At 38.3% G+C, this 17,924-nt stretch overlaps 1 protein-coding gene across 3 annotated transcripts in view; it reads right to left on the bottom strand.

The window, feature by feature from the left end:
* Positions 1-834: 834 nt before the first annotated feature.
* slc24a4 (solute carrier family 24 member 4) overlaps positions 835-17,924 on the bottom strand; it is a 157,091-nt gene continuing 140,001 nt past the window's right edge. For all 3 annotated transcript variants that reach the window (XM_003214403.4, XM_016990901.2, XM_016990904.2), the window contains exons 14-17: positions 14,500-14,614; positions 12,979-13,091; positions 11,808-11,873; positions 835-10,872 (exon numbers count right to left, since the gene is read on the bottom strand). In XM_003214403.4, the coding sequence (XP_003214451.1) occupies positions 10,720-10,872; positions 11,808-11,873; positions 12,979-13,091; positions 14,500-14,614 (447 nt within the window). In that variant the 3' untranslated portion in view covers positions 835-10,719. The remainder of the gene's footprint in view (positions 10,873-11,807; positions 11,874-12,978; positions 13,092-14,499; positions 14,615-17,924) is intronic.

The following is a 17,924-nucleotide window of genomic DNA, read 5'->3' as shown; positions in this document are numbered from 1 at the left end:
TCAGGCTTTTTGGTACTCATCTCCATTTCTAAGCCGAAGAGCTGGTGTTATCCATAGACACCTCCAAGGTCATGTGGCCAGCATGACTGCACGGAGCACTGTTACTTTTCTACTAGAGTGGTACCTATTGATCTTCTCACATTCTCATGTTTTCAAACTGCTAGGTTGGCAGAAGCTGGGGCTAACAGTGGGAGCTCACCTTGTCCTACAGATTCGAATCACCAATGTTCCGGTCAGTAAGTTCTGCAGCTTAGCAGTTTAATCTGCTGTGCCACCACGGCCCCAATCGTAGAGTAGGAATATACAATCAAAACATTTCAAAGGAATGACCATCCAAATGCTGTTTAAAAACCTGCAGAAAAGGGGACTCCATGACACTCTGAGGCAGAGTATTCCACAGTCAATCAGTGCTAACCTTCAGAATTTTTTTCTGCTAATGTTGTCTTGTCGCTTGAATCTGTTCTTGTGTCTTAATCTCTGGAGCAGCAAAAAACAAGCTTTCTGCTTTCTCAATATGACATCCTTTCAAATAATTAAACATGGCTATCATGAGACCTCTTAACCTTCTTTCTCCAGGATAAAACATATCCAACTCCCAAAGCCATTCCCCAAAGACCATGGTTTCCAGACCTTCAACCAGTTTGGTTGCCCTTCTCTAGACACATTGTAGCTTGTCAATATCCTTCTCGAATTGTGGTCTTATGTGTCTACTATAGGATTCACACCAATGTTTGATTTTGAGTATCTAATGAACAAATCATGATGCTCTTTGGTCTTATTGTCTTTTCAGATTTTTTGGATATATGTTTATTAAGAAAAATATCACTACCACACTTCAGTTGTTCTTATTTATTGTATTGACAGAGTACATATGTTGATGTTGTAAAGTATCCCTTACAATACTGACTGCTAGTTTTATTGTAAATATAAATCCTCAGTTCCATTCATATTAACTATTGGATTTTTTCCTCCTCCTTTTCCCAATAAAAATAATCAAGGTCATGCCAATATTATGTAACAAATTATCACATGTGGATTTTTGTTTTAATGACATACAGATTTTTACAAAGAACCCCATATCACAAGAGCATTCACAGTGCATAAGGTCACAGTCATTGAAAGAAATTAACAGGATAAATAGATCTGTATAATTTACAATTTACAAAGTTATCTCTTTCCTTTCTCTCAGCAGCACTATAAAAAGAGACATCTTTTTTTCTTAAAGAGGTACCATCACTGCCACACACCCCATTGTGGGATGCACACAACACACACCCTTCCAACCCAGAACAGAAAGATAATAGATGTAGATCAGCAGTTAGTTCCATGCTTGGAAACATCCCTGAATCATCTCACCCAACAAAGGGAGAACTTTGCTGGAGAATTTTAGCCATTGGGAACAAAATGCTGCTTTCAGAAGTGCTATATATATATATATGCCATTTTTCCTTACCCATAATTGATAAATAAAGGCCATTATCTTGTTTCAACAACAAAATGAAAGATTCCTGATGGGAACCAGTCTGATTTGTAGACCTTTCCCATCTGACTATGTCAAGTTTTGATGTGTTCAGATTATGATAAAATTCAGACATCAAAAGCCATTTGCCTTTCAAGCAAACTGTGTTGACAGACCTTAAGAGGTCTACATTCATTCTGCAGGAATGAAACAAAATGAACAAAGAAGCAATGACAGAACTGCCAACTATTGTATTTTAAGGGATCGAGTACCTGACAGCAGCTCTCTATTACAATCAATTTTCTTTCAGAAAGTGCTTTGAATAACAGGACAGCGGTGCAGAGAATATACAACAAAAGTGTATTGCACATTAAAGCATAATTTGCAACATCCACAACTCAGTAGTGTTCAGTAGCGAATGTACTGTCACTCAGTGATGCTTTGGAGCAGTGGGTCAAAAATGCTGAAAAGACTTTAAAAGAGTATACAAACATCCCTGAAAAGGCATCTGCCTGCAATATATCAAATGTCTTCCACTTCAGTGTGCCAGGAACAGGAGACAGTTGGGAATGTCTCAGCTCAGAGGTTCTCAAACTGTGGTCCTCAAAATCCATTGGGTGCAACGTCTTCCATATCAGTGGGGTGGTAAGCCCACTCCAGGTTTTTGTTAAAACTTTACAGGTGCTATCCAAAGTGCTGAGATAGATTTAGAGATAGGATTCATCACTTTGGATAGCTTGTTTAAAGTTCACACTAGACCCGGACCAGATTAACAGATCTCACTAACACGGAAACCACCAACTGCTATTGGTTTGGGAGCATTTTGTGGAAGAGTCAAGAAAGGGGCAGACTAATATATAGGCTCTCATAATATGGCATTACTATACATCACAGCTTTCCTGATAAAAAATTAATATAGGGTATTGCTTAGCAACCATGATATTTATAATATACTCCGGATTTTTTAAAATGTACCCAGCTCTTAATGAGTGGGGAGACCCTTATGTAAATGCCATCATTATTTTTAGTACAATAGGGAAAAAAAGGCTGTTAAGTGGTCCACTAGGAATACTGAACATTTCCAACCAGTCTGAAAAAGAACAGTTTGAGAACCTCTGTTCTAGGACACACTAGGGCAGCATAGGCATCGTGTTGTACTTTGCCTTTGCAACTTTCTGGGGTTGCTTAACAAAATGTGGAACAGATTCCTGATCTTTGCAAACCACTGCTTTTGGGGAAATGGTCACTCAAAAAGTTAGGATGTTGATAACAGAGTTTGCATGCAATTAAACCTTGCCAGAGTCTATTCATGAGAATGACTCAAAACCAATAAGTAGCCAAAACGTGCTTGCTGTGTTCAAATTAAATGGCACAAGGAGCAAAGCTCCAAAGAACTTTTAGTAATTTATAAACACCAGGTTGGATACATACCTTGTCATATTTAAATAAGTATTTCATACTGAAATAAGCAGAACATAGACTAGTATGACAAAGTAGTGAGCCAACTCACTATTCACAGCAAAAGTTAGCTCATAAAACTCATAGAAAGGTCATCATACCGTTAGGATATTATTTGGATATCAGGTAGTAAAGCAAACCCTCTACTGTACAGGAGATGAAATTCAATGCCAAACATATTTGGCTTGCTATGGGTAGAAACATTATTCATCATTTGTTGTAAAATGGTTTTGGAGTTGACTTTTATTTCCACATTCTTAGGCAGTGTTCATAATGAACTAAGTCAATCTCTGCTGAAATAACCTAATATTGACATGTAATTTCAGTTAGTGAAGAAGACTATTTTGACAGAGAATAATGGGTAATGGCAAAAATTGTAAAATGCAGAGGGGGCAAGAACACCACTTTGGACATTCACAATCGTTGTCAGTGATACGAGTACAACTTTCTGTACAATCATCATTATAAAAGTCTAAGAAAATAAATGGAACCCTTTTTCTTTTGCATCTTTTGTATTAAAGCTCACCAGACAATAAAAAATAAAAATCCATTGTGGAGAATCTAAGCTACACCTTTGTTACAACTGTAGTATACATAAGAAATCATAAAAAAAGAAAATAAACTTGGCACAGTGATGATGACAATGATGATGATGACAGTGATGGTGGATGAATGAGCAAGAAGGAAAAATTATGCCGATCGAAAATGAAGACGCAGGTGAGCCATCTTCCAAGCTGGCTCACCGCCAAGCTCAAATCATCGCAGATTCCCACTGCAGGATCAGGACCATTAAAGACATTTATGACACAAAACTAACAATCCTGCTCCACTCTTCTTTTTTGAGAGAAAACTGGAAATACACAATAGGCTGTTTCTTGATGTTATTTTTTTTCAAAGAGAGAGTTGAAAATGATTTGGGGGAACAGAACACATACTTCCTTTCATCCCACTTTTACTTTGGATCCAATCGTGTTATAACACATTATGTTACATGTGTCAATTGCTTGAGGCTAGTATAAGAAGGAAGAATATGAATTTCTAAAATAAACAGAATTATATTTTGCAGGTAATTGCATCCCTCATACACCTATATTCTAAAACAAGGCAAAATCTAAACTTGAAACAAACAAGGAGTAGAACCATACAGAGTGATCTCCCCTTCAAACCATATTTATCTCTCTCAGGCCCCTTCCACACAGCTGTATAAAATCCACATTGAACTGGATTATATGGCAGTGTGGACTCAGATAACCCAGTTCAAAGCAGATATTGTGGATTATCTACCTTGATATTCTAGATTATATGGCTGTGTGGAAGGGCCCTCAGAGCAGTACCGCCTGTCCAGCCGCTGGGGTAGATCATTGAAGAGTTTGTGCATGGAGCTGCCCTTGAAAACGATTCAAAGCTCATGCACAACTATAACTGGTACTATTAGGCAGGATTATTCACTGATTACACAAAAGCTCCACTTTCTTTGTATTCACTTCTGAGCTCAATTCAAAGTGTTGATTTAATGTTCTTATGTTTAATGTCCCCAACAGCTTGGGACCATCTTTTTGTCAAACTGCCTGTGCTTCAATATAATCAAGAGAAGCTCTTCTGCCTCTTTGGCCATGGGATTTTTGACATTATGGTCCAAAGAAGTAATTTTGCCAAACTCTGAGTATTTACCATTTTCTTCTATATTGTCCATACAATATAGAACAGTGACTTAAAGGTCTTTTTAAGATATGCATGCAGACGTATTTTAGTATAAGTAGTGGACTCTTGGTATCTGCTGGGGTTTGGTTCACCATGGATGGTGAAATCCATGAATGCTTAAGTTCCATTCCATACAATGGCACAGTAAAATGAGATATTTTAAAGCTATGGATGGTTGAAGCCATGGATCCAGAAAGTCAACTGTACATATCCACATATATTTTAGCACAAACATACATACTGGATTATGCTTTTGAAATATTTTTGATGAGGCAACGACCTCTATAATATCTACAATAGGATAAACCTGCTTACTTCCGAAAAGTCTGAGCAAAATACATGCCTGAATCCCATGCAGAGCCTCATCTATATTAGATCCATTAATTCAGCTGTTGAACAATGAGTTGACACTGACAGAAATCCCACCGACTCAATGGGCCCAATCTAATCAGGAATATCAATAGAGTTTTGGCCAAAGCTTAGGATAGGGCTGGAAGCCCAGCAGATGTTATTAAACTGTAACTTCCAGAATACCTATTTGTTCTGATAAGGCTACTGGGACAAGCAGTTTGACAGTACAGTAGTGTCTCACTTATCCAACACTCGCTTATCCAATGTTCTGGATTATCCAACGCATTTTTGTAGTCAATGTTTTCAATATATTGTGATATTTTGGTGCCAAATTCATAAATACAGTAATTACAACATAACATTACTGTGTATTGAACTACTTTTTCTGTAAAATTTGTTGTATAACATGATGTTTTGGTGCTTAATTTGTAAAATCATAGCCTAATTTTATTTTTAATAGGCTTTTCCTTAATGCCTCCTTATTATCCAACATATTCGCTTATCCAACATTCTGCTGGCCTGTTTATGTTGGATAAGTGAGACTCTACTGTATCTGGAGAACCGTATTATTACACCTAAGGTCTAGACTAGTGCAGTGGCTCATTGGAGTTTTGATCAAACTTAATCCATTTTAGACACTTGCATTCCTAAACAAAAGTATTTTTCATCTGTAATCTGAATACCATTAAGAGCATTTCCCCTGGTCTTACTTCAACACCAATGCAACACATCTACCTAGACAGTCAATTGAACTTGTGACTTAATTTTATGTAATAATACAGCTGTTGTTTACCCATCTTGTACATGAATGCAAAACATCTTTTAGCAATTTGTAAGGGGAAGTGGACATAAGTCTCTGATATTAAAAAGAAAGTGGGCCATAGGCAAGTCAGAACCCACAGTAATTTCTTTTCATCTCAAATGTATGAATTTGTCTCAGGGTGAACACAAGGCACAAATTGAGACCAACATTATTGGAGAGATTATTGGCAAAATATTGCAAAAATATGTTTGTGGATCTTCTACAAGCATAGGAATGAGTCAAATGAAAGATTACCCGACATCCCCCACCCCAAGAAATGCTGTCTTATGGTTTGGATGTGGTGGACTTTCACATATGGATCAAAATATACAATGGGAAACTTCAACATAAATGATTGATGCTCATCATTGTCCTCATATGAACTGTACATGTTCTTTGGCAAGTCATATATTCATGTGTGCATGTATGTTGCAGCCTATATTTTCTGATGGGAAGGTTCAACTGGGTACTTTGGGTTTCCTGCAACAAACAGAAGAGTGATCCACATGGCTTACAAGGCCCTTTTCAACAATATGAATAATTATTTTCTCTAAAAAATATATATAACAACAGATTAAAAAAACAGCCTAGAAGCACATTGGGATATATTTTTGGAATCGAACCCAAGACTCCTCCAAAATGCAAGCAATATTCATTCTACTTCTCTACAAAAATGCTGAATAAAATAAAAGAGATTTCTTTTTTGGATTTTTGGTAAGCTGATGTCCTATTTAGCACTGGAACAAAGAGAAAGGGGGAAAAGAAGGAAATTCTGATACAAACACACACACACTTTTCCTTCTTTGGAGTAGAAGAGGGCCATATAAGTGCCTGATGCCTCCTTTCCCATAATTTGCCCTTACAACTCTGCCTTACCAGATTGTGGCATTTCAACAAATGTAGAAATGACTCTTAAAGGCCTTTCTCTTTTGTGCGTTGCATGATTGTGACCTACTTATCACATCTACCCAACAGATAGCAACCCCAATATTTTTTAACATAGTTTGATGGTCTTATGAAGAATGAGACCAGAGGAGGAGACAGAAAGGGTCCTGCCTGGAAAGTTTCTGGACTGCAGAGGCTAGAAAAGATACTTAAGACACCAACTTCTAGAATCACCTGTTCTACTTGTTCCATATCTGTATTTCAAGAATATTGAAATGCTACCATCACAGCAGTAGTAGCAATCGGCACTGCTTTGGTGAAACACTTCCACTTTCTGTTTGCAATTGTGGGGACTGGACCAACATATTGGGTCCCATCCCCATGGTGTGTGGGTTCCGTTGATTGGCTTTAATGATATTAAGAGATGGACTTCTTTGGTTTCTTTTTTTACAAGAGTAAAGTTGGCTCTCTAGATTTGCTGAAGAGTTTTCATATTGGAGGGAGGGGGGTCATGCACCATGATCTCACAAAAATGAAGGGTCTGATGCAAATGAAATATAGCCCATGGTCCTTCCTTCTTGTGTTCTAATTATACAATAAAGACTGTGATTCTGGCACAAACTACGGCATTAAAGCTGATTTCCTGGAGTCAGTTGCCCACTTAGTCAATACTGATATTTGTTACAATTGAAGATTAGGAAGAAGCTGCTCCCTTTACGCAGAAACTATTCAAAATAACCCTTGGATGCCTCATACCAATTCACAGTAAAGTAATCCGTTTTTTTTAAAAAAATGTTTTATTCACATTACATTTCCCAGTATCAGAAATTGTATATAATTTTGAAAGAGATCAGCAGTTCTATATCATTTTAATCAATAATGCACCTAAGAGACCAACTTAAGAAATGTTTGCTTGAGGGCCCACCCCCCTTTTGGACTCTCTACTCCTGCTTGCATGGAAGAGTCGATTGCCATTGGATTGGCTCAAGCACATGTCTCAAGCACTTCATGTGATTACTTAGCTCTGTTTCGCTTGCAACTGAATACTGAGCCAATTCACAAATAACATTTTTTGATATTATATCTGGTTCCAATATTAAAAGATATTCTATCGTACACTTAACTCCATAGCTTGGCAATTTGTTTTTGAACTACAACTTCCAGGATCACCTAGCTTACCTGGACAGCATGAGGGATTCTGGAAGCTTTAGTCCCTAATAGCCAAGCTAGGACTACATCGAATGCAAATTCCATGTAATGTGTGAAACAGCTCAGTGCAATGCAATTCCATTGTTCACAGGGAATGACATGATATGGAAGCATGCATACATGAAATGGTCTTGCATACATGAATCTGGAAAGTTCAGGTTTTATGTTAGCTAAGATGTATATAAAGTCTAAATCTCCATTTTAGTCCTGAACTCTAAATGCTAGAGAGAGATCTCTTTGAATCATATAGTATTGCCGCCAATTCACCAATGTGCTATATACTTCGTTGACAGACTTTACCAAGTACAATCTGATCAAGGAAAGAAATCATTGTTTCAGATTCGCTTAAGTGAGCTCAAGACCTTGAGAGACATGTGAAGAAACATTTTGCCAATCAGTTGGGGCCTTTGGTATCTGCTAGCGCTTGGTTCCAGGACTCCCATGGATCAAAAAAATCTGTGGATATTCAAACCCCATTATATATAAAAAGCAATAAAATTGTGTCATTATTTGTATATAATGGGGTTTGAGCATCTACATATATATAAATGTATTTTAAGGTACAAAATATTTTAGGCATCCAATATATTTTATTTAGCAGTCTATGTTAAAAAATACTATGATGGAGTCAAGGAATGGAAATTTTTGACAAACCTGCCTGGGACCACAATTTCAGCATGTGATTTAGAAATATTTCTAACATTATCATGTATTATTGGTACAGGTAACCTGCATTTCATGCTTTTGCGTTTCCTGGGAAAATTCTGAAATGGTACATTTTGCAACAGTTTCTGGATACAAATGGAGCTTATGGGCTGCATGGGCTGGAGATGTACACGATTGTGGATCAGACGGCACAAGAGAAAAGCCTCCTTCTGTGGCAATGTCCAAAACCATCTACAGTTTATGTTTTATGGCTCCAGTGTTCTTCTCAATCACATCTGTAAAGATGCAGGCCTATTTAATTTATGATACTGGCAAAATACAAAAACTAGACAGCTGCCAAATCAGTTATGCTTTGACAAAAAAATAAAAATAAGAACTACTTCATTCTTTTGACAAAATCCCCCAACAAAAATAGAAACAATCTCTTTTATGCAGATCAGGCTAATGTGCATTTGGGTGCAGGAGAATCTTTACAATAAAGTGCTGACAAAGGGAGCACAGCAAATGGATAAATATACAAGTACATCCTTATTTTACTCCCTATCATTGATTGTATGCTTTAAGTTAAAGGGGTCCTGATTTTTTCCCTGTTGATGCAAACTTTTTCAACAGTTCTCAATAGGACATTTCTAATCCAATCTGAGAAAAGTGCTCAGAAAAAAATGACTCTTTGCACTAAACGTCCTTGGATCCCCTATGCAAACTAGGGAATTCAGGGAGTAGGGGTTCAAAAAAATGACAACATTGGCTGAAAACATTCTTTGTCATTCTCATAATGTGGATAATAATCTCTTTGGTTCTGTAAAACTTGGTAGCATTGGTTTTTCAGAATACAACTTGAACCAACAAAGCAATTTTGAGAATTACAACTCAAAAGGTAAATTTTCCAAGCTCTGCAGTGCCAACAAGGCAGGCTTATATCAACAATGATCTGAAACACAGTGGACAGAAAGAAAGGTGCATACTGTGCAATGTTCCATAATTATTTTAATCCAGTTTTTCAAAGGCCAGCAGGGATTTTACTATATTCCTGCCACCCAGTTTTCCAAAGCTTTTGCTAAAATGTGAAGCTGGACACACACTAAATTTAGCTCATGGAAATAACAATCAACTGGGAATTGTGCAGTGATATTTTGTTGTGTGCGTGCATACATTCAATCATGCATGAGCACACAGGAAAATATAAAACACCTTCAAATCCATAGTGCATCTATGAGAATCTGGAAGGCATTTGGATTAGACTCACATTCTTCAATGATTTACCTTGACAATCATTTACTGAGCACCCGAGATTTTAATTTTCAGTTTCTCTAAAATTGGTGGGTATACGGAGTGGTGCTGCCACAACTTTATGAACAAAAAGCATAATATTCCATATGTATATATATATATATATAGTCATTCTTGATATTTGCAATTGTTCCTCACCAACTTTAGAATGTTGTGTTGCTATATTCAAGTATGGATCTCCAGTTTGCCACATAATCGGTTCCATAGTATTTTTGAAAGGATGACAATATCAGTAGTGTTGTATTCCCTCCTCTCTTTTTAGTGGGATTGTTTTTGTGTCCTTCAAGTCGTCCTTTTTAAATAACGAAAACAGGGTAACAATGTTCTACTGAATACCACCAAAGACTCCTCAGCATCAGTGAAAGTTCTCTTTAAACAGAGCACTTGAAGGGGAGAAGACAGGTCCTTAGTAGTGCATTTCATAATAAGTGCATTAAATCCCATGGCTAAGATGCTCAAAATGAGCCAAAATAAAAGTCCTGACCCACTCTCTTTTCCTTTTATTTGGAAAACCAAAGGCCATCATAACAAAGTTGGGTTATCGAGTTTCTTTTCCAAGCTTCATATGAAAATGGATGATGAGAATCACTTGCCTAAAAGAGACTGAACACCACAAGAGGATACCATTGAACTTTTGCAAGTTCTGCATGAGATTCACAGAGCTGCGTGATGGAATGGTAAGATCCAAAGAAGAAGAAGAAGAAAATGCTTTGGTTGCCTTGAGCTTTCATGTATTTCAAAGGAACAGGTGTTTTCCTTCCAAGTACAAGAAAAGTGCTTGTAAGGTGATGAAGCAGGAAAGACACTGAGAATTAGGAGAAGAAGCAGGTAGCAATGTAAAATTTCTCCTGTCGTTTTTAGCACAATGGATCCAGATGACACCTGTCCATAGTTCCATTCAGTCATCTTCTCGGCACATTGGGAAGTTGACAAAAGTGAAGACATTGAACTCTATCAGTATCGAGAAGCACAAGAAGATGCCATAAAGGCTGAGCACATAAATGCCCAGCTTCCGGTCAAGTTTCCATTTATTTATGTGGATACCACCAACCTGTAAGAACAAAATATTTGAGTTAACAAAGAACAGCAAGAAACAAATTTTACAAACTAAAGGCAAGGAACATTTTCAAAAACATTTTAGAACATAAATCACTTTTAAAAAATGTCATCACATAAAGAAACTGGTTTTTGTTATAGGTGGATCTCTCAGCACCTTGCAGCTTCAGATGAGATGCTGCCAGAAACATTGGAGAAACAAACATCATCCAGGAGAATAGAGGGAACTGATTACATTTCTCATGTAATCAATTGATTGAAGCATTGTTAAATTGGGCAATCATTGAAAAAATTAATTGTCTGTACTGTTGTTGAGGGGAATTTTTTAAAACACTTCAAAGTGAATGAATGGATTTTTCCCTTCTTGATTCTAGTCAGGGCTGATTGACTGATAACTTTAGCGTTCTATAAAATGTTAACGGAACACAACTTTTGGGATGTTTTCTGAATTTCAATGAAAAGCTGCCATCGAAAAACACAGAAGGAAAACAAATTTCTGGAGAACAACCTCAAAATATCACATAAGTTGGGCAATTCTGGAAGGACCTGGATCTTCATGGAATGCAATCGGCTCCAAATCAACTTATCTCTGGGAGAAAATTAGTCTGCGAAATGGGCAAGTCTTGTCCCCCGAAGCTGGGATAACTGATGGCAATTAACTGCTAGTTTCTAAAAAGGATTTTTCTTGCCCTTCTAAAAATAAAAACCAACTGGAGAAGAAACCATTTAAGGGCAAATTGTGCCCTCCAGAGGCTTCTGTTGGCACAATCTGTCATTTGTAGAACTTTTCAGAGTTGGAAAGTTGGAAAGGATTTGGAGAAGTCACACCCAGTGTCTAGGATACACTTTGCCCACTTCATATAATAATGATATACTGTATTATATTAAATGGATATATGTAGAAAGTGAATAATACAATAGAGGACTTACAGTAAGAGCGACGGACCCTAGAAGAAGCACAACAGAATAGACAAGCCCCTTGCTGTTTATCTTAACCTGTTGAAAATAAGAATAAATGCAGTTTTAAAATATTTTGTACAACTTACTGATGTAATAACCCACTACTAGCTATCTTCTATTTAAAAAATAGCATAAAATAAACAAAGCCAATGAGGAGTTCTATGCTCATTTTATGTTAACAGGAATTTTGCTATGAAATTTGCCATGCAGAAATACTAAGCACATAAGGAAATAGTGATCAAATCTAGCAATCACAATCTGTGACCGAAAAAAACTGCAAAGGAATTTTTGTTATTACAGACTTATCGGGCTTCTTCCCACTTGGTATCTCTACCAGCTATTACAATGCTTTCCACGATTGCTCTTTGCAACAGCTCAGGCACCGCTTCCAACAGAGTTCGTCCTCTGCAGGGGGTGGCACCAAGTCAGTAATCTGTGGGAGGGCCCAGCAATCCTGGCAACAATGATGTGATCATTGCTGGGAATGAGGCCTCAGGGCATTTGGTCAAAGAACATTTGAATAAGGAACATTTGGACTGGAGAAATTGTTTTCTGGAATTTATATACACTGGGTTGGACTCAGGTTTAGTCATATTATGAAATGAAATGAAATGAAATGAAAGGAGCCCCGATGGCCTAGGGGATAAAAGCCTCGTGACTTGAAGGTTGGGTTGCTGACCTGAAAGCTGCCAGGCTCGAATCCCACCCGGGGAGAGTGCGGATGAGCTCCCTCTATTAGCTCCAGCTCCATGCGGGGACATGAGAGAAGCCTCCCACAAGGATGGTAAAACATCAAAACATCCGGGCGTCCCCTGGGCAACGTCCTCGCAGACGGCCAATTCTCTCACTCCAGAAGCAACTCCGGTTGCTCCTGACACGAAAAAAAAAATTAAATGAAAAATTGAAATCAATAGGAATTGTTTGTCATGACTAACCTAAGTTCCACTGATTTCAGCAGAACTAATTTTAAGTGTAGCTAAGTATAAACCTCACCCACCAAATTTTCAGGGATGATGCTAAGTATGATTTTTTTACATCAAATAATTCCAGCTAACTGGGAATGCAAAAATAATATTTTATTCAAACAATCTCCTTTGGTAATAAGAAACTTGGAAATAATTTTGTGCGCTAATATACATACACTTGAGCCATAATCAACCACCATAGTCTGCAAGCCCCATGGAACTCCAAGGCCCACCAGAATGTCAAACACATTGCTGCCAATTGTATTTGATACTGCCATGTCACCTAGGCCTGAAAAACAAGAAGTTTGTAATTAAAACCACATTTTGGTCCTAGTAGCAACTCTTTTTACTTCAGGGAAGAAGTCAATAACTTCTAAAGAAAGGATCATATGCAGAAACAAGTATAACAGCCTAATCTACTTGTCTACCCAGAAGTCCCTCTGAGGGCAATGGGGTTAATCCACAAATAAGTGATCTTAAGTCTCATGAGTTTGACAACTCAGTCCAACATCCTCTTCAATGCAGGATTACCACTTTATACAATTGGTTCCATTGTGGAACTACTCTTATAGTCATGCACTATTCTTTTACTTAACATATATATTCATTTGTAATGTCTATTTATCTATCTATCCAGAAAGACTTTCATAGCAGCAGATCCCATGATCACAGTTTCATTTATCTGCTGTGCACACAATAGTCTCAGACTTTGGAGGCTAGGCAAGGAGAAGGAAAAATTGCTGCTGCCATTGCAGAGCAGGATGAATTGCCACTGCTGCCATGGCTTCACCACTGAGCACAAGGACAGGAAGCTTCCCCTTGTTCTTCTAGGCAGTAAAGCAGAGCAAAGCCTTTGCTGTCAGGGAGAAAGATGGCAAATTGTCCTGCCTTCTCCCTAGAAATGAACCAGAGACAGGTGGTGGGGCTGGAAAATAGTGAAGACTCTATTTTCACTCAGAGCATGAAAATAGGGCATTTACTAATACCCATAGTTTTCACTTATCTATTGGAAGTCTTGGAATACATCTTTCATTTATATGGGGGTCATACCGTATATCCATAACTGACAAGTCGAAACCGAATTTAGCCAAATGAAGTTGTTGCACTCAGCTTGTCAAAAGGATTCGAGTAATGACTAAACTTTATTCTTTTTCAATGGAATCATAAAAGGCTTTTTAACCAAACTCAATATGGATCAAAGCCAACAATTTGTTTTTGAACACATTGCTTCTAAAATCCGGACAGATTAATATGCATATTTATACCACTTTCTATAACTTTGTTTAGTCCAAAAGCATTAGTTTTGCTCCCTTTTGACATTGATTGAGATTTTTATTTTTTATTTTTTAAGCTCAAATTTTGTACACCATTTCCCCTAAGACACCAATTTTTTCAAACATGTTGCCTTGATATATGCCTTTATGTTTGTTCTTCTCCCTAATGTATATATTTTCGCATCTAATTTTCTCTAATGCATGCTTTTTTCTTGAAGAACTTAACTGGAGGGTAATTACAAGCTTTGGTTCATGGATTAGTTCAAGAAAGACAAATTAGGTTCTTCTATATTAGAACATGAACCAAACAACTTTCACATCCATTCCTATCCTTAATTGATATGAGTCCTATTTGCATATGGCAAAATGTACTTATGTAAAGAGCAGTCACAAATACTCCTCTGAATCCACCGTAAACATTACCTTGTCTTGCTACTATGAGGCTGGCCATGCAGTCTGGTACACTGGTTCCTGCAGCTAGGAAAGTAATGCCCATGATAACATCAGGTATCCCTAGGGTGTAACCAATCACTGTAACCTATGCAACAAAGGAAAACACAGTTGTTGAAAACAATAGAGAAGCCTTTTTGTGGTCTTGAATTCGCAACAGCAATTGTGACTCACTGATCACTTTGTCTACTTGAGCATGGGGGTGTTGACATGAATCAAGCACATAAACACAAGGATTTCAGTAATGAAACAAAATTGCAGCTGTGATCTCACTAACCATTTAGAGCAAAACAAAAATTCCCGTAAATAACTGGGCTCATCCATGAGAACGGAGCAATGTGGTGTCAAGCATTTGTGCATTTCTTACTTGTTTATCAGAAATTTCAAAAGATGCATTCGAACAGCATTAAGCCCATGTGAGGTGTCAGAAAAAGGGCAGTCTGTCTCAGAATTTGGAAAAGATATTTTGGAGACTACAACTCCTCCAGCAGCAAATAACATGAAGGATGGGGGACTTTGTGTGTTATAGTCCAAAGCAATGCTTCCAAGGTCTGCTGGGTACCTCTACTTTGCCTGGGATGGTTTCTCTGCACTGCACCAAGGTTGTTTCCTAATTGTCGGTCCTCTCTATGATGAGCTGAAGGATGAGCTCACTGGGCTGTGGCACAGCTGGTTAATAGCCAGCTGCAATAAATCACTACTGACCCAGAGGTCATGAGTTCAAACCCAGCCCGGGTCGGAGTAAGCTCCTGGCTATTAATAGTCTAGCTTGCTGTTGACCTACACAGCCCGAAAGACAGTTGCATCTGTCAAGTAGAAAATTTAGGTACTGCTTTATGCGGGGAGGCTTATTTAACTAATTTTCAACACCATAAGATCTCCAGCAGTGTGTAAAAGTATGAGGAAGTACTCCATCAAGGACTCGGTGCCACAAGTGGACAGTGAAGCGGCAGCTCCCCCGTGGCTGGAATCGAGGACACCCTCATGAAGCCAGAAGCTGGAATGTTACATTGCCTCTGAGCCTGTCTATATATGTTGTATGCCTAATGGCATTGAATGTTTGCCATGTATACATGCATTGTGATCCGCCCTGAGTCCCTTTTGGAGTGAGAAGGGCAGAATATAAATACTGTCAATCAATCAATCAATCAATCAATAAACAGGAAGCCCAAACAAAGCCAAAGGAGTGAGGTAGTTAAGAGTATTAGACTACGGCTGGTGAAACCCATGTTCAGATACCTACTCAGACCTAAATCTTCATGCATGATCCTGGGCATGTCCCTTTTCCAGTTGTGAAGGCAAAATTAAGATGAGGACCTTTTTCCCTGGATGAACTTTACAAGCAGTGCTCAAGTGAGATCAAGGCGAGATTATAGAATCCAATGGATACCAGCCTTTCCCAACTCAGCATCCTCCAGACAGTTTGCACTACAATTTTGATCAACTTCAAACTGTATGCCTGGCATACAAATCTGGCAGATGTTCACACTTTTGCCTTTTTGTCACCTCTGAACAAGTAGGTTCCAAGCTAGCAAATGTTATATATTTTGGACTCCGAGAACCTCCCAGTCTGCATCATCAATGTACTACTTACTTTATACAGCAAGCCCTTGGAGCTTGGTTTCAGAACTCCTAGGCATAACAAAAGCCATGGATACTCACATTCATTTATAAAAAGGCATTCTAGAATTGTGTGCCTTATACAACATTACAAAATCAAGGTTTCCTTCTTTGAATTTTTCAAAAAAAGATTTCAAGCCATGATTGAATCCATGGATATGAGAACCGACTGTAAAAACAACTAATGGGTGCCTCAGACATATTGTTCTTACTGCATTTCTCAAAACACAATGATACATCTCCAGTTTGTAGACACCGGTCACGCAGGCTGTTGGATTATAGGAGCTGTAGTCTAAAAACTAACATTTGTTAGTTCACTTTTGAGCAGGCGTGGGAAAACTTCTGCCGTCCAGATGTTTTGGACTTCAACTCCCACCATTCCTTAAGCGGCTGAGGGGGAAAAGGAAGGGGCCTGAGGCTGTTAGGAATGGTGGGAGTTGAAGTCCAAAACATCTGGACGGTTAAAGTTTGCCCATGCTTGCTTTAGAACAACCTTCCCCAGGGAATAGAAAACTGGGAACTTGTGGTTAAAAAAAATCTCTAGCTCAAAATGGAACTAAAATAGAGAAGCTTTAAATAAAAAAAGCAACAACACATTTCTCCTCTGAATATGTCTCCAGGGACAGAGTAACCTAGACAGCTCATGTTTTCCATTAAAGCGGGAGTCATGACACACTCTTGTTTTAATCAGTTATTAACAAACACAAACACCCCTTATAAACTCGTCTTCCCCTAAGATCGCATGACTGTTCCTGCCAAGGACTCACAAACTCAGTGATTGCATGTGGAGATTCTTCAATGGTCACAATGCACTTGGACTCCCTAAATTAAGCAGAAAAGTGAGGAGTAGGGTTTTTACCATTTTATATGCTTGGTCGTTTTATTGTATTTTCCAAAGGCATCATTCCATCATCTTAGTATCAACATTTTAAAATGATTTCGCAGCATAATCTTGCTGTGGGTGGAACTGATTGGCTAGAATCTGTGAAAATGAGAAGCCACTCTCTGAAGCAGTTTTAAATAAATCTGGTTGGGTTTTTTGGAATAACATGATGGAATAATGCCTTCTATATATATAAAAGGGTAATGAAATTTCGGCCTAGGACAAAACAACAAAACTACACATCCCAGAAACACTAAACTTGGCAGCGCAATCCCTCATCCATGCCTCTATGTTCATACAACAAAAAGCTCCAGCTACTCCAGAAAACGGCCAGGTTTTGAGACTGCAAGGCTATTCACTGCTATTCCACCTGACCAACAAAGGATTCCCATAAGCCACAGCAACGTGTGGCCGGGCAAAGCTAGTTTACCTATAAAGCCTTATACGCTTCGGGTCCAACCTATCTTTGAGACTGTATCTACTTCTGTGAACTGGTGCAGGCACTGAGATCTGCTGGGGAGGCCCTTCCATCAATCCCATCACTGTCTCTAGCTTTTCGATCCAACCTAAAAATACGTTTTTTTAAACAAGCCTTTGATCTTGAGTAGATTTTAGTGTTCGTCTTAAGGACTTGCTGTTTCATTTTGGCACTGGGCTCACCAATTGAAACAACCAGTTTTATCCGCAGTCATGACTGCATTTTATTAATTTTGATTTTATTGTGTGATATTTTATGGATGTTTGTGTCTATAATCTCATGTTATTGTGTCTATAATCTCATGTTATGTTATTGCTCAGGTGTCGGCGGTGGCCGGGAGGGCTTTCGCACAACTCAAACTTGTGCGCCAACTACGACCATACCTCGTGAAGTCTGACTTGACCACGGTGGTCCATG

The sequence above is a fragment of the Anolis carolinensis genome, chromosome 1 (assembly GCF_035594765.1).
Source record: "Anolis carolinensis isolate JA03-04 chromosome 1, rAnoCar3.1.pri, whole genome shotgun sequence".
Taxonomy (NCBI): domain Eukaryota; kingdom Metazoa; phylum Chordata; class Lepidosauria; order Squamata; family Dactyloidae; genus Anolis; species Anolis carolinensis.
The sequence above is the reverse complement of the archived record's forward strand: the minus strand, read 5'-3'. Positions and strand labels throughout refer to the sequence as shown.